Here is a 16,225-nt window from a genome sequence, read left to right on the forward strand (position 1 = left end):
TCAGGAAGCTTTCTTCCAGGACAGACGAAAATGCCTCAGCTCCTCGAGAGGAGAGCGCCGGCCCGGGCAGACACGGACGGCAGCCCGCGCGGCGGCAGGGACCGAAGCTCCCACGCCAGCGACGGGGCGTCGCAGGTTGCAGCTCCTTACGCACCGGGCAAAGCGGTGAGCTTACAAAAGCCAGCACAGGGAAGAAACACTAAGAGACACGACAGAGTAACCTACTTGAAATAAAACACAAAATTGAGAAGGAAGAAACATGCTTACGCCGCTCGTTTCCACACCATAATCAACTTGTCATCTCCCCCTGAAGCCAAGTAAACGCCATTGTTTGACCATCGCACACAGTTCACACAAGCTGAAACGCAGAAAAGAAAGTCTGTAAGATGAAATATGAGAATAAGTGGTTCTAGACTGGGGACAGAGTTTATAATAAGCAAAACTTGGCAGGAGATGTTTACGATTTACGTGTGCTTTTTCCACTCCAAGCAGTTACTCTGCTTTAGGTAAGTGAATCGGTACTTATCTTTCAGTAGCAGTTGAGGAACTTCTTACTTTAAAAAAACCCTATTCCTTATTTAAAAAAGCTTCACTAAAAGTAGCTCAAAAGAAGAAAGATTAATATTCACTTAACAAAGGAAACTGCTTGTGGTAAATGAGGTGGGATTAAGAGGCCAAAGAAGGAAAGATAAAGGGGACAGAAAGACAAAAGAAAGAAAGAAAAAGAAGAAAAGAAAGGGGACAGCTTGTCCAGGTAACTATGCTGTCAAACATAATGAGCAATAAATCCAGAATAATTTAGAACTATAACCAATACACTTCATATGATGTTTCCTTTATACTTATTTCTTCTCTTGCCCTTTCCTTCAGTGCTCCCCAGATTCTCAAAACGTGCATTATCGATTACTTTGTGGCCACAGCTGGAAAAAGTTCATAGGGAGGAGATTTCCAAAGGTATCTGTATTTCTCTGTACGTTTTCCCACATTTTAACAACATTTTCTGCTGAATATCTAAACCAGTATATAGCCAAAGTATGAGACCCCTCTGCTGCACTTTATTGATGGATTCACCACTGGACAGGGCACGCTCTTTGTAATTACAACCATGTAATGCTTAGGCTTTGGCAAATTACCAAGCCAGTTAAAAAAAAAAAAAAAAAAAATCTTTGTTACCTAAGTGATTGTCCATCTGACAAAGCATCTTGGGAATATTTTCATTCTTTTCATCTTCCTCTTTCAGGACAGGAGCCATATTCCAGATCACAACTTTCCCAGAATCCTGACCTGCAAAAGGACAAAAAGTCCCCCTTTTTAAATACATGCAAAAAAGCTTTTCAACTTAATCTCAGTTCCAGAACAGATGCTAAAATGTAGGTAATACTGCAGCGGGAGCTTTGGAAACATCTGAATACAGATGAGATTCTGATATAATTACACCACATCAGCAGTGTTTTATTTTTCTTCAAGCTATTAAAGTTATACAGCCTTGTTCAAAAATCATACTGTACATAATGATACCAACCATAAGGATGAACTATTTATAATAAAATTGTATTTGAAAAGAGAAAAGATACATTCAAATCCTAAATTGCAATTATTGTAGCCAACATAAAATTATTCACTATTGTAATCCAAATAATATTTTTGCACATATTTCTTGAGCTATTCCATTTATATAATTGGATTTTTTTGGTAGCAATAGCTCTACTATTTAGCAGGTCAAAAGGCCCAACTTCACATTCAGTTCCTCTTCAAATAAAAAAGAGATTTGGCCAGCGTGCCCACAACTCAATTACTGCAGCTACTATCTCAATGACGTCCAGGAGGACGAGCACATCAGCGAACGTAACCCTGCCTTCTGCAGTAACAGCAGCACTTTTCAATACATTTGAGTGACTTATACCTCTAAGAAACAGACAATCATGTCAGTGCTGTGTTTTTAAAAGGGTCAAACGGATTAAAGCGTTGTGAAGGCACAAGATTATTGTTATAGCCCAAAATTCTGCCTTCTATCAGTACGCAGATATACCTTGTCCTCCTGTTGCAAACTTGGTCCCATCTGGGTGAATGTCCACTGAAAATATCGGCTTTCCTGGAATCAGAGAACAAGCAGCAACGTACTGAATTGTTTTACAGGCAAGAGAACGCAGCAACGCCAGAAGAACCGTAGCTCTTCTGGATGGCGAATAACTTTCTTCTTCTAAAAGCTACAGTTGTAAGAGTTACAGCTGACTACAAGGGCTGAAAGCAACTTGTGACAGAAATGACAGCCTATTAAAAGCGTGTATGGAAGTTATCATGCCGTAACAAACCGGTGATAACCAAGGACACTTAATCCAGCAGGATACGCCAAATGCCTCAAAGTGAAATAATACCACAAAGCAAGCGCCAACGAGGCAAAACTGTATTTGAGTAAGGAATTTCTTCCAAGTTTCTACAGTTCATTAGCTGATGACCTGAAGCAAGTTTTGTTTTGGTTTCTGGTTTTCTTTTTTTAAAAATCCTCCCCAGTCTCAGACTGCATCTGCTGGTCACACGATTACCTGTCTCAAATTTAAATTCTGTTGTTATGAAGTGCTTCTACCATAAGCCTAGCTTTTCTTTTCATGGCTTCCATATAGACAAAGGAAGGCTAACCAACTCTAATACTACTCTTAAATCTCTCCGTTCTCCATATGCTACATCTTTCAGAAGAAAACGAAGTTTTATGAGAATGTAAACCCTATAACAAATAACTAGGATAGCTGGGGAACAGCTTTGGACACCAGACAACCCCCCCTCTCAGCCTGTTCTGCTCCGACCACCGGATCACGCACACTCTCCTGTATCTTCACAGTTCTTTCAGCCTTCGCAGGAGGAGAAGGAAGAGGGGAAAAGCACGCTCACTGCCTTTCAGTGATGCTCAAAGAGCTACCGCTAAGGGTTACGTGAAGGAATACGCATGCGATTTCCACATTCAAGTAGTTTTTGGCAGCGGTCCGAACCCTTTCAAACTGGAATGCTTCTGCAAGCAGGATCACACACATGCCAGTATAAAACCAGGCAATTTATCGTAACAGCCAAAAGAACTAGTACCTGCCGTACCAAGATTACTCGATAAACTTCCCATGTATGTCAATTCTTGCACTGTATCTTCACGATACGTTAAAACATAAACGGTAAACCTGGAGAATTTATCCAGCGGTAGGTTTTATGTTGCAACTGTAGCATCTGAATTCCTTGACACGAAACTGCTAACAAAACCCTCACCCAAATATCCAGTACTTCCTACTTTTCGAGGGATATGCATTTTGCTTCAGGTCAACATTTATTTTCTTTATGTTGTCTTGTTTTAAGGTTTATTTTATTTGGATTTATATTGCAACTCTGGCATATGATTTCCCTTAAAATTTTTTACAGGCAGCCAAGCAAAGACCTTAAGCACAGTAAGATGGCACTCAGCTTACATTCCTTCCAAGTCCTTTAGACCGCATAAAACACATAAGCTGAGACTTAGCTGTGGCTTTTCTTCAGATTGTTGTGCCTGATTCTGCCTTTTATTCTGTTAACTTGACTGCAACATACAGGGCTAAGCTGAATATTTTGAGAAGCACAGGCAAGCAGCAAACATTTATTTTGTCCTTCCCAAGATGTGGAAGTTCCCTCAAATTAAACCAGTGCATCATTTGAAATAGTTTAATCCAGCGACACTTACGGAAACCGGTCATTCTGTGGACCTTCTGGGTGGCAGAGGTTACCTCTTCAATCTGCGTCAACAGTCTCGGGCCAGAAGACTTACTATACTCTCAAATTAGCCATTGGACATGAAGAGGAGAGTGCTCCTTCCAGGAAGCCCGTTATCAAGACCTTTTCGTTGTACTAACCTGGCTCATTTTGCCTCCGCATCATTCGCACCCATGAGATGCAATACAGGCTACAGTTCCCCAGCAAATCAGAAGGAACAGCAACCTCTAGCACAGGGGCATCGATAACCAGGAGGAATTACGGCTTCCAGAGTCAGCACGGCATCTATGAACAAGGCTTCAGTAAACTCTGAAGTGGTGGTTTGTAGTTTAACAATACTGTATTTACAATTGGTTTAACAGATGCAGCCGTCTCATACAGGAAGACTCGTTCCTCCTCTGCTCTGATTCCCAAAAGCCTGCATGAAAAAGTAGCCGTGACCAAAGCACACCCTGATAAGTTTGTCCGACAGATACATCGGCTTCTCATTATTCAGGAAAAACAGATACGCGATACATGCCAAAAAATTGCGAAATAAGTCATTGCACCCCTTGCTATGCAAATATTACAGACATGATGTATTTTTCTTTTCCTTTACTAGGTGTTTAAAACTATCACAGCATCTCCAACTTCTGCCTTATCCTAAGAGCACAACTCTACAGGAGCCGTAACATCAGCTCCCTTCCGCCTTCTGAGCAAAGTTTTTGCACAGACCACAAATGGGGTTGATGAAATTTAGCAAATTATTTCACTTAGGGAGCCAGAGGTAACTTAGCTACAAATTCACCATAAAAGCTTAAAATTAGCCGCATCACACCAGGGACAATGTCCACCTAGCCCAGCACTCTCTGTTCAGAAACCAGCACTAGATACCTCCCTAGGGATCTGTACAATGGCAAGCACACAATCCTTCTTCCTAGGATAATCTTCCAGCTCCAAAAAATGGCAACTCTCACTTCTCGAATCAGAGGCCCAACAGACTTTTCTTCTATAAATTCAACCAGCCATCTCCGATCCAAAAATAACATCAACAGCCCCTAACACAAAGAGACCCATCCTCTGCTCAACCACGGACTCCGTGGGGAGCCACCTACTTCACCTATCCCGCACCTGCTACCTGTTACTTCAACGCCCCTTAATTCTCCTGCAGGAGGACAGCGAACAACCACCACTTGACGTTCGCCCCTTTTCTGCCGCTCACGACTCTACACGCGCTCACCACGTCTCCAGGCCTCCCACCCCCGGCCCAAAGAGTCCCACTCCGCTCAGTCGTCCCTCGCACAAAAGCTGTCTCCCAGTTCCGACCACTCTGGTCACTCCTCTATCAGCCTCTTTCAGTTCTCCTGTATTTTAGGACGTGGAGGGGAACTGGCACTGAAGACAGAGTTCGAACACAAACAATCCACGTATTTATATAGTAGGACAACATTTTCCTTTTAGTTCTTTTCCTAGCATAAATCTGGGGTTCGATCTGATGAGCACTGAGCAGATATTTTCATAAATTAGTATAATCCTAAAAACTCAGACCTCGGTGGAAGTCGTCAGGTCACGGGGCGTTATTTTGTACGGGAAGTTTAAAAAGGATATGGACTTTGCGCTCCGGGAAGGCGGCGGTAATAAAAGCAGCCCTCAAAACCAAATCAAGTTTCCCACGTGGGCCAACCGCGACCCAGGAAGGGATCCCACTCCACAGGTGACTCATCACACACAGTGATCTACCCAGTAAACTCGGGCTTTTCCGCAGAATTTGCCAATAAGCTTAAAGCACAATGACTTGTGTACATGAGGCCCATCAAATTAATCTCCTATAAGAGCCAAGTAAATATTGTTTCCGTCTGATGGATAATTCCTAATAAATTGGACTAGTTTCATACATCTCAGTCTCCCCAGCAATGTCCAGATGCATCCAGCAGTTAACCTTTAAAGACATTCTCCCTAGAAGCATTAATTTACTAAATCAAGTTCCGGACTTCTCGGCGTTCGTTCAGGTAAGAGTCCCCCGCTTTCCACAGGGAGGAAATCGGTCAGACCGCGGCCAGCCCCAGCCTGCGCCCGCTCCCTCACCGACCGGCCGCACCAGCCAAAACACCAACGGCAACGGCAGAATGCCCTGCACACGCTGGCACAGCAGAATGCTTGCAAGTCAACCTAGGTGAAACACTACCTACAGGTCAGTCTGGATTTTATTTCAAATGGCTTTGGATATTATTCCGAGACCTGGGGGTAATATAATTAAACGTGTTCAGTCGTTTAGAGTCCACAGCTTTGAGTTCACAACACTCTCGCTGTGCTCTTCAACTGCAAGTTGAAGTAGTTTTATTAGTGGAGGAAAGCATAAACTTAAGCTGACAAGAGCAAACCAAAGAGGGAAGCAACTGCCTGTGAACTAGCTCAGGACCACAGGGCATCAGTATTTCATCCCTGGCTCCGGCCGCAATGACCTGTTGGCGAAGCCGAGCACAGCGGCAGCCCTGTCTGGATGCCTGCAGGGAACAGTAACTACTGGAGACACGAACGTGAGCTTCTCCCGCTTCAGCTAAAAAGATGACGTGCATCCATTCCTCAGGCAGCAGCAGAGCGACTGCGTGTTTCCGCACCAGAAGCGCAGACCCGCGGCGGCGCAGCCCAGGCTGGAGCGCACCTCGTTCGGACCCCGCAGGCGACCCTCAGAGAGGAGCCGCAGCTGCGCTCTGTTCGAAAGCAGCGTCTCAACGTCACAAGCAGTTCAGTTCCTACCTAGCGCAAACACCGCGTGAAGTTCCAGGTCGGTTTTGTTACACGCTCAGATTCCCGAGTACCGAAACAGGCGAAACACGGGAGCGCACAGAGGCACGTGCAAAGTCCCAGCGCCGCTGGTAAGGGGCTCCAGAACGGCGGTGCCCCAGCTCGGAAAGGGGAACCTTCCCAGCGTCCTGCTCCAGAGCTGCGCCTGCTTCTCCTGGCTATCGAGAAACACGGGGCTTGTCACGATTAAATTAGATTACCCAGATTTCAAAAAAGGAATCGCTAGTAAAGCTACATAGTAGGAACGCATATTGACCCTTTCACGATCTAGAAGGAATTTATGTTTTTAATAAGTTTGCTCTCTACACTTTTATGTCTATCCCTTAAAACACAGAACAAGGTCAATAATCATTAGATCGTTTGCCCAAGTAAACCAAGACTTGCATTTGTTTCCAGTTTTATCAATCTGGAGATGTGAAATGATTTAAAACAAAAAAAAACAAACAAACAAAAAAACCAAGTGATCCCAGGACAGAAATTCAGCAAGACAGAGTGGTGACCAGGGTGCTCTTTCCTCCAGGGTACCGTTATCAAGGGCATACCATTCACGGCGGTGGATAACCGTCACAGGTCAAAGCTACAAGACTTGTTCCACACTACTTGTGCTTTATAAACTGATCACAGACACTGGGTTTTTCCTCACTTCCTTCACGTCCTCAAAATAACAGAGAAGGAGCCATTATCTGATAGCGACCGCTTCCTTCCCTGGGTCCCTGTCTTTACCTGATTACGCTGTCAGATCCTGCCGAAACGAGCCAAAAGGCACGAGGTCCCTGTTTCAAAGAGACCGCATGCTTTCCCAGGCTCCTAACTGGAGGAGTGTTGAATTTCCTAAGGGTAATCAAGCATCGAAACAAAATGTAAGTGATTCTAAAGCAGTAACATTAAAGTCTAACAGTGTGTTTTAAGACATTTTGCACTCTTGTAATAATTTCTAAAAAAAAAAAAAAAAAAAGGTTTAAATTACTGGAGCTCCCAGCATCGCATTGCATACGGAAGCAAGCCACGTTCATTAAAAACAGACCACCTTATGATAGACCAGCTGTCTTATTGGATTATTTGCTTAAAGAACCCAAATATACATTATGTACTTAAGGAAATACCAATAACGAAACAAGCTTGGAACAAAATGTTCCGAGTAAGGTAATTCAAACCCAAGGAGAAGGTCCCATCTTTAAAAAATACACCAGCTATAGAAAACAAGCCATTTTAAATACTGCATCGTTTTTGTTTGTTATTTAACTTTAGGCAATAATCAATGAAACTTAAAGACAATTTTACGTGAATTTCTACCACAAAATGAATGAGTTTCTGTTCTTTTTGCTTCCAGCCCATCTGATACATAACATCCAACATGACTCACAAATCAATGCAAATATTTACATTCCACCATTACAGCTTGGAGAGATAATGAACTCCGTGCCTATATTTAAACAAAAGCAGGCTCCAATTTCTGCGAGCTGTTATACACCAGCAGCACCTTGGGGTTCGCACAGGTTTCTCGGAATCGCAAGGGACCTCCTTTCCCGCGGGCTCAGCGCTTGCCCGCTGCGGTAGTCGTCTTTAAGCACCAGGGCTCTCAAAACCTCGTGCGCCAAACGTACACGCAACCGTCGGGCGCGCGATGCACCTTTACAGAGGCACAGAATGGAAAACTGGGACGGAGAAGCAAACCGCACCACCTGTATCTGACTGTCCTCCGCTCCCGCCCCCGCCGCTGGACTGCACTTTTCAATATTCTTCCTTGCTCTACATCACAGAAACATGGAAGAGAAGGACATGGCAATAATGAGAATTTCACGCAAAATCTAATAAACCCACATTAAGAGCATGAAAAGCTTACGGAAAATGCATCCGAAAGAAATATTTCCAATAAGTACTCAGACAAAGTGACATTAAGAAGCCCAAGACAAAAACCTGGAGAGCCAAAATGTGTTAAAGTGCTTTTACCGTAAACGCACGGCATCTCGGCTGAGCAGCCTTCGATTCCCGGGTGTACCGACTTTCCCTGCTGCGACACTAACTTCTCGTGTCTGATACCTCACGGAGAACGCGTGCCTGCGAGCATCGCTAAACTCATTCTAGTCCGTTCAGTCAAGTACGAACCCCAAAACTGAGCGGGGAGAGGGAAAGGCAGGAGCGACAGCACCTTGACCTGGCGTGTGGAAGAGCCAGCCTTGCTATCAGGACTCTCGCTCGCAACCCAACAGCAGCGAAGCAGCCTCTCGTGCCCGTGGGGAAAACAAAAGGAGTAAAAATGATCGCGATGAGTCTCCGGTACACACAGGATAAATTATCTTTACCCTGCTCCTGGAGAGGTTTCAGAGCAAACAGGTAGGCCCATCAAAAGTGATGGAGACGGCTCGCAGGCAGCGATGCCTGCCGGATCCGCAGCCCGGCTGCGTTGAAAGAGGCCGACTAAACCCACCAGTTTTCACCCTGCGCTCCTTGCCCCAAGGATAAGAAGGCATGAATGTTACAGGCTCCTGGGTGCGTTAGCAGACCTTAAAGCATTTTACAAGTGAAGCCAGTGATGAATGTCTGTTTTGCAGGTGGTGAAACTCCAACAAAGTGACTTGCCCAAACTCATCCCAGCAGGACATCGGCAGAAACGGGAATAAAACTGGGGACTGCCGAGGCCCTGCGTAGCGCATGGTCCTCTAGGCAAAGTATCACAGGGCTCTGCAAATCGAGCCTCGCTGCAGACGGCTTGGCTGAAGACTGTCTTCTGCAGCAGTTAGACGTATCTTAAATTGCTACAGATTTCAAGCACGTGCCCACACCAAAAGGTGCACCCGTTAAAGAAATCAGGAAAGAAGTTACAGATCTAATCCCTGGGATCTGCAAAGATTTAGGCCGAAAGTTTTTACTCAGCTGCTCCTAAGTGGGCTCCCACTGAAGATCCAGAGGGGCACAGGACAGTCTGCCCACAGGCAGCCAGAGACTAAGATGTAAATGCTACATATTTTTAGATTAACCAAGCAGAAATGTAAAAAAACACCTCAAATAAAGCACTCCCACGTTTTTTCAGACCACTACAACTTGTGTTAAAGGGCTAGGTCCACCTGCTGACGATACGGCCCCCGGAGAGCAGCTCAAGTAAAGACGGATGCAAATTTTGACTCGAGGCTTAAGTTACCCTTCTTAAAACCTGCAGCGCGATTACAAAGACAGCAGCGCAGGCAGAAAGGCGGCTGCAAAGCTGCATCTGCTCTAACTCGAAGCACGCCTCTCCGGCGTGAGCAAGCCGGTCCCCGGCGCGGTTTTACCCTAGCCACCGTTCAGCTTAGATGAGCCCGACTGTCGCCGTCTGCACCGGCGCACAAAACCTGCCGCTGAAATAAAGCGGCAGGCGTGACCCCGAGGACCGAAGCCGCGTAGGCAGAGGCGAGCTCTTGGCGCCAGGCTTCTCCCGCCGCGTCCCCGGGAGCGGCGCCGGTGTCGCCCCGGAAATTCGCCCCGCGCAGCCCCGGCGCCTGACAGCGGGGCCGCGCCGCTTCACCGCCCAGCCCCGGAGCCCGCCGCCCCCGGCCCCGCCGAGCGGCCGGCAGGGGCCACGGAAACGCAGGGACCGTTCCGAGGGCGCCTCCGCCCCGGAGCCAGCGGGGGGCCGCTGCCGGCGCTCACGGCACCAGGGGCCGCCGCCCCCCGCCCGCGGCCGGGACCCGAGCCCCCGAGCGCGGAGCCGCCCGGCCCCGGCCCCGGCAGGCCCGCCCCCGGCCCCGCCGCTGCTCCTCCCGCCGCCGGCGCGGCCCCTGCGGCCATCTTCTGGGGGCGAGCCCCGCCGCTCGCAAGCCTCGGCCCCGGGCGATCCCGCTGCCCTTCGCGCAGCCCCGGCCCCCGCCGCCCCCGCCCGGGAGCGCCCCTCGCCCCCGCCGCTCCCCGCGCACGCCGCGGCCGCCCCGCGGGGAACCAAACGGCCGCCCCGGGGAGCGGCGGGCGGCGGCCCCCGGCGGCCCCGCCGCCGCCGCCGCCCCCCCCGGCCCGCGCCCGAACGCGCCCCGGGCGGCCGCCGCGCCCCGCCGCCCCCCGCCGCACCTGCCCCGCGGCACCTGCTGCCGGCGGCGCGGCCCTCACCATTGTGGCTGACCCAGGTCGGCTTCAGGAGCTTCATTGTTCCCCGCCCGGGGCCCCCGCCGGCCGCCGCCCTCGGGACCCCAGGGCGGCTCCGCCCGGGCTGCCTCCGCGGCCGAGCGAGCGGCGGAGCTCAGCGGCCGCCGGCCACCATGGGCCCCCGCCGCGCGCCGCTCTGCCCGCCCCCTCCGCCGGCCGGAGCCGCCTCAGCGCCGCTCCATGCCCCGCCGCCGCCCGTGCCGCAGCCGCCGCCGCCCGGCCGCATCCCCCGCTCGGCTCCCGGCGGCGCCCGGCAACGCCGGAACTCGGCGCCTGGCAACCGCCTAACCGGCCCGGCGGGAAACAGCCGCCCCCGAGCCCCGGCGTTCCCCCGCCTCGGCCGGCGGGGGGCGAGATCCCGCGAGGCGCCACCGCCCCGCCTCCCGCCTCCGGGGCGGGCGGGCGCCCCCTGCCGGGCGGAGCCGGGCGGCGGCGGGGCGGGGCGGGGCGGGGCCGGGCCGGGCCTCCCCTTCCCGCCCCTTCCCCCCCGCCGCGGGCGGAACGGTCGCGCGCCGGAACAGGGGGCGCGGGAGCCGGAGCGCGGCCGGCGGGGAGCGCGGCTGCACCGCCGGGGAGCCATGCTGGCGGCCGCGGCCCGGGCCAGCCCGCGGCTCTGCGCGGCCTGGGCAGCGCCCGGCGGCGCCCGGCTCAGGTAGGGCGGGGGCGGCGGCTCCGCGGCTGCCTCGCTCCCTGCGCCGCGGCCGCCTGCCCCGGGCCCGCGGGGAGGGAGCCCAGCGAAGCGCCCTTTGCGCGGGATTCCCGCCTCGCCCTGGGCCTGCTCCCGGTCCCCTTCCCGGGCGGGCCTCGCTCGCCCCGGGCTCCCTCGGCGGCCTGGGCCTGCGCTGCGGGGCCGGGACCGGGACGTGGCGTGTGCGGGCCTGAGCGGCCGGTGCGGGGGCTCCGGGGCCGGTTCTCGCTCTCGCGGTGGCCTCCGAGCCCTGAGCGGCGGCGCCTGCCTCCCCCGCGCGGGAGCGCAGGGCCTTGCTTCGCCGAAATCGGCGCCTCAGAGGGGCCGTTGTCGGAGCTTAAGAATAAAATTAACCTGTTCATAGGCTTAGAATTGCATCTGCCTCGCCCCTCGGCACCCTGTGGGTCCGTGACGCCGAACAGCCCAAATTCTGGGTTTCGTTGCCTTGCTGGCGTTTGGGGTTCTCTCTGGACAAACGCTGTACACTGTCACGAATTAAGGGGCCAAAGATGATTCGAAGCTCATCAGTGTAATTTATGACTAACGAGCAGCCCTTGTATTTTGCAGAATTGATGCCGTCACAGTCCGCGTCTCCTCATGCTTTATGTTCCTTTTTCTCCCCAAGTTCCTGGCTGCCCCAGGCGGCTGCGTGCCGAGGAAGCCACTGGCAGAGCTCGCTGCTGGCGCTCAGGGCGTCCCTGCCCACGCGGTGAGTGCAGCGGCACGGAGTTACGTACAGGCGCTTTCGCCCTTAGGGGAACACAAATTTTCCCAAGTCCAAGTTAACTTTTAACTATAGATGTTTGCTCTCAAGTCACGATACGTAAAAGCAGTTAAGAGCCATTGGCCTCTTGAGGAGAGGTTAATGGTAACCGACACAGTGACTGCTCTACGCTTGTGTGTACTCGTATTTGCTTCCTCAACCACAGAATGTGGCTGGAGACGTTCGGATTTAAGCTGTGCTCCAGAATTCCCTTTTGAGCAACAATGGAAATGAAAGCCTATAGCTGAACAAAAGCACTTTACTACCAAGGGGTATACTAGGCAGCCCGCATTTGCGTATATGTTACATTTTGGTATCCGTGTTCTGTTTTGATGCAACTAGATTTAAAATGTCCCGGCAGCTATTAGGTGCCATCAGGGAGACTGCTGCACACCGTAAAGGTCGTTTGTTCGATCCGCAAGGCAGGAACGATAGCCCGCAGGTCCGCCGCGAGGGTTAGCTTGTGTCTGCTTACGTTATCTTGGCTGTACTGGATCTGCGCGGAGACGTACAACAGGAGAGTAACATCTGCGCCCTGAACGTGGTTCCAAATGTGGAAATTTCAAAAGCGTGTGTAAAACCACTCACTCTCCTCTTTAGTGGGAGATGACAGGAGTATTTGCAGACAAACCTGTTACCCACTCTGCTGCACTCTCAGCTAGCACAAAACAATTCCAATTCAATATTGTGGAACTTCTTTTGGGTCATTCTGATGTTCAGCACAACACTGGAGGTTGCTTTCCTCAGGCAGGTACAGTTCTCTCTGCAGAAAATCTCACAAGACGTATTACTGTCTCCTGGAAATTACTGAATAAAGCTAACGGCTGGAACTTCCATTGGGGATGAAATTAAGCAATGGGAAGGGACAGTCCTTAGAAAACTAAAGTGGAAGTGAAAGTTGCTGGTGTTGAATTAAGTGACAAAATATCTTCCTTCATTCACGTAATGATTTCCCTTGTAGAGCGCAACCGAAGAAGAAGAAGAAAGTGGATGTAAAGAGAGAGCAAGCACAGAAGGATCGGATGAAAAAGAAGATTAAAAAGTTGGAAAAAGCTGCCCCAGAAATGATTCCAATTGAGGATTTTATAACACCACTGAAGTACTCCGATAGCAACAGGTCAGTGAGACTGCCTTTCACCACGCGCTTGCATTCATGGTAGAAACGCTTCTCATTTCTTTCTCGGCCAAACCGCGGTGTAGCGCCAGCCTTGGTACAAAACCTTATCTACTTCTACCAGGACAAAAACGGGGAAAGCAAATTTTATTTGCTCCTGCTAAAAGGAGTGAAAAAATAGCAACACGAATTCCTGTTAGAATGACCGCGGAAAACCCGACAGCCCAAGGCATGAATGAAACGCGTTCTCTGGGTTTGGGGGGGGTTCTTGTTGGTTTGTTTTTTTACATTTGCTCTTTTGGGTGCAGGCTATTTCTCTATTACAATGTTACCTTATTCTTCATCAGGGTGCGAAGTCTTCCTCCTCTGTCATTTGAGGAGACTGAGAGAAGAGTTTTACTCATGAAAAAGTGGTGTTTGTTTAAGCAGAAACAAGATAAGGCAGAAAAGAAAGCGATCCAGACCCTTGTGGAAGCTCAGCAAGAGGCACTAAAGGAACTGCGCCTGGAGTCCGAGGAGCTGTATCAGGCCGCGATCAGACGAGATGAGGGGCTCTTCCCCTTCGAGAGAGATGGACCCGATTACACCCCACCACTTCCCGGTTACGACCCTCCTGAAGGAAAATGCGTTGATATCACCAAAGTGTACACGCAGTGATGGAGGACTCTGTTGTCATCTGGCACGAGCTACTCGGCCAGCTGAAGGAGGAGAGAATGGAGTAAGAATAAACAGTTCCTTCTGCAGGTTCAAATGCCGTAGGTGTGTGACTGTGAAAAACCATACTAATGAAGGGCCTGTTTGTTTGGGGTTTTTGAACGGCTATCTAGGTAGCAAGTCACCCGACAAAACTACACTACCTTGCTCTTGTGCCATGCTAGAACAAGACAAAGAAGTAGTATTTTAGAGAGTATTTTATCTTTCTGGGCTTCTCTCTCATCCCTCCATACGCTCCTGAGCAGCTGCTTTGTTGTTCTGCATAAACCATAACTTGGAAGATTCCTGTGCTGTGAGGAAAGAACGCCACAGTCATCGCATCAGTCTGCCCTCTACGGGAGGCAGCAGCCGAGTGTTTACTGCCTCTCTTTCCAGACTGCAGTGAAGTACTTTTCCGTGTAAGAGGGAAAACAGACGGAAAACACACCACGACAAAGCCAAAATTAAGTTTTGGGTTTTTTATATTGCCATGTAAGCATCGTAACTAAATCTCTAAGGGTTTGCCCTAAAACAAAACAGATCTCTTCAGCCATTGAAACCTTTATTTTTGTAGTAATTCTGACTACTGCCACCGACACACGCCACCACTCCAGGGTGTTCCAGGGAGGGGCGGGGTTGCAGTTTCAGGGTCTGCGATATCATCCCACCAGGCGAGAAGCTCTTAACCCGTGACAGTAATGAACCTGGGAAATGCCTTTTCAACGCGGGTGGTTGTGGTGATCCTGAAGAGGCAGGGAGGAGTCCCGGCTTGCTTCTCTTCTCCCATCTGGCTGGCCTGGGCTGGGCACCTTGTTCCAAAAGTGTGCCACACCGGCTGGCAGGGGAAGAGGTCCTCGTCTAACAGGAGGAGCTAGATCACGTATGCACTAATTTGGGAGTCGCCTGCTGAGTTGCGGAATGAAATCCTAAAGTGTAAGACAGTAATAAGGGTCCAGAATCAAATGAAGCACCTCAATTCTCCCTTTAAAAAATACTGGGTGTTTAAATAAACTCTCAGTATTTTTGAATGAGTGCTAAAGTATTGCAGGGCAGAGCTACAGTTGTATAATTTCAAAATGACATTTCGGCATTACGTATTACATCACTGACCACGCTCGGGAGCAGTCTTGCTAATTTGGTGTGTCTTGGTCAAGGGGAAGATACCAGTCAGGTGGTGGGCTCTTCCTCAGCGTCCACACTGGAGCATACCTCTGTTTTTCCATAACTCGAGCTCTTTCACTCTTGCACAAAGCTTCCTGAAATACAGGAAAAAAAACCCAAAAATCACCGGGTAGTGTTGAATGTTCGGGTCTTAGAGAGGGCTTTCCTGCTGGGACTCTTTGAGGTGAAACGAGGCACAGTTTATCGTGCTGAAACAGAAGTGCCAAACGCTACGCGAGTCAGCCAGGGTGCAACCTTTCAACCGTGTCACGGTTACGTTACGACGGGAGGAGGCACCGGGCCCGCAGCCGCCCCGGTGGCCGAGGGGACGAGGGCCGCGCTCCCGCCCGCCCGCGGCGCGGCGGCCCTCCCTGTGGGGCTGTCGGAGCAGCCCACACCAGGAGCTCTTGCGGCAGGCGGCTGCGGAAACTCTCCCGCCGGCTGCTCGGGCCCTGCGGCCCGCCGCCGCCCGCCGCTCCCGCCCTCCCCGCGGTGCCACCGCCCGCGGCGGCGGGCGCCGCTGCCGGCTCCCGAGGCGGGAAGGGGCGGGGGGGGGGCGCGGGCGGTACCTGCGCGGCGGCGGCGCGGCCCCGCTCCCAGGCGCGGCAGGCCTCGTAGTCCTCCCGCCACCGGCCGCAGGCCGGCAGCTCCCCGTGCGCGTAGTAGTGGTGGAAGGCGTGCCGCAGCCCGCGGCAGTGCTTCCACTCCCACCAGTAGTCCTCGCACGGCCGCGGCGGCTGCGGGCGGAGAGAGAGGCCGGGCTGAGCCGCGCCGCCGCCCCGGCCCCGCCGCCCCGGCCCCGCCGCCCCCCGCGCCGCCCCGCTCACCCGCCAGGCCCCGCCGCCCGCCATGCTGCCCGCGCGCCGGGCCGCCGCCCCGCCGCCAATCCCCGCCGCGCTCTGCGGGCGGACCCGCGGGCCCGGCCAATGGCGAGGGGCGGCACAAACCGGCCGTCCCGCCCCCGGGCCTGCCAGCCAATGGCTGCCTGCGGGGCGGGGCTCCCGCGCAGCACGTGACCCGCGCCAGAGCCCACCCGTCCCCGGGAGCCCGGGGCAGGGGCGCGCGGCGGGGGCGGCCCCGGACGGGGGACGGACGGACGGACGGACGGGGCCCCCGCGGCCGTGCTTCCCCTGGACCGGCAGCGCGGGGCCGCCGGCCGCGGAACCCTTCCTGGGGCTCCAGGAGG

At 52.0% G+C, this 16,225-nt stretch overlaps 3 protein-coding genes across 8 annotated transcripts in view; 1 reads left to right on the forward strand and 2 right to left on the reverse strand.

Moving 5' to 3' along the window:
* HIRA (histone cell cycle regulator) overlaps positions 1-10,844 on the reverse strand; it is a 37,862-nt gene extending 27,018 nt beyond the window's left edge. For 2 of the 3 annotated variants that reach the window (XM_082325283.1, XM_082325285.1), the window contains exons 1-4: positions 10,585-10,844; positions 2,030-2,092; positions 1,174-1,284; positions 268-358 (exon numbers count right to left, since the gene is read on the reverse strand). In XM_082325283.1, coding sequence (XP_082181409.1) covers positions 268-358; positions 1,174-1,284; positions 2,030-2,092; positions 10,585-10,621 — 302 coding nt within the window. In that variant the 5' untranslated portion in view covers positions 10,622-10,844. Of the gene's footprint in view, positions 1-267; positions 359-1,173; positions 1,285-2,029; positions 2,093-3,694; positions 4,045-10,584 lie in introns of those variants that run through there. The other variant, XM_082325284.1, reaches the window with a different exon arrangement.
* Positions 10,845-11,153: 309 nt separating this feature from the next.
* Positions 11,154-14,095, forward strand: MRPL40 (mitochondrial ribosomal protein L40). Of its 3 annotated transcripts, none has more exons than XM_082325113.1 (4): positions 11,154-11,272; positions 11,934-12,017; positions 13,033-13,188; positions 13,533-14,095. In XM_082325113.1, the coding sequence occupies exons 1-4, from the start codon at positions 11,199-11,201 to the stop codon at positions 13,840-13,842; spliced, it is 624 nt and encodes a 207-aa protein (XP_082181239.1). In that variant the 5' UTR covers positions 11,154-11,198; the 3' UTR covers positions 13,843-14,095. The 3 variants fall into 3 exon arrangements, with proteins under 3 accessions (XP_082181239.1, XP_082181240.1, XP_082181238.1); XM_082325114.1 differs by having other exon boundaries at positions 11,202-11,272; positions 11,876-12,017; XM_082325112.1 differs by lacking the exon at positions 11,154-11,272 and having other exon boundaries at positions 11,448-12,017.
* A 139-nt stretch (positions 14,096-14,234) lies between these two features.
* On the reverse strand, positions 14,235-15,946 carry LOC309596634 (synaptic plasticity regulator PANTS). Of its 2 annotated transcripts, none has more exons than XM_082325116.1 (4): positions 15,867-15,946; positions 15,609-15,776; positions 15,088-15,134; positions 14,235-14,804 (listed from the first exon to the last, which is right to left on the reverse strand). In XM_082325116.1, exons 1-4 carry the CDS (start codon positions 15,888-15,890, stop codon positions 14,750-14,752), a joined length of 294 nt encoding a protein of 97 aa, XP_082181242.1. In that variant the 5' UTR covers positions 15,891-15,946; the 3' UTR covers positions 14,235-14,749. The 2 variants fall into 2 exon arrangements, with proteins under 2 accessions (XP_082181242.1, XP_082181241.1); XM_082325115.1 differs by having other exon boundaries at positions 14,989-15,134.
* Between the last annotated feature and the right edge of the window lie 279 nt (positions 15,947-16,225).

Source organism: Platalea leucorodia, assembly GCF_965183815.1.
Source record: "Platalea leucorodia genome assembly, chromosome: 12".
Taxonomy (NCBI): domain Eukaryota; kingdom Metazoa; phylum Chordata; class Aves; order Pelecaniformes; family Threskiornithidae; genus Platalea; species Platalea leucorodia.

Bases quoted from the DNA above. Each gene is read 5' to 3' on its own strand.
- MRPL40 (XM_082325112.1), top strand. From the start codon at position 11,845: ATGACTAACGAGCAGCCCTTGTATTTTGCAGAATTGATGCCGTCACAG. The intron at 12,018-13,032 runs GTGAGTGCAGCG...TTTCCCTTGTAG, and splicing joins AGGGCGTCCCTGCCCACGCG to AGCGCAACCGAAGAAGAAGA. The intron at 13,189-13,532 runs GTCAGTGAGACT...ATTCTTCATCAG, and splicing joins AAGTACTCCGATAGCAACAG to GGTGCGAAGTCTTCCTCCTC.
- LOC309596634 (XM_082325115.1), bottom strand. From the start codon at position 15,890: ATGGCGGGCGGCGGGGCCTGGCGG. The intron at 15,777-15,866 runs GTGAGCGGGGCG...CTCCGCCCGCAG, and splicing joins CGGGCGGCGGGGCCTGGCGG to CCGCCGCGGCCGTGCGAGGA. The intron at 15,135-15,608 runs GTACCGCCCGCG...CCTGTATTTCAG, and splicing joins GCCGCGCCGCCGCCGCGCAG to GAAGCTTTGTGCAAGAGTGA.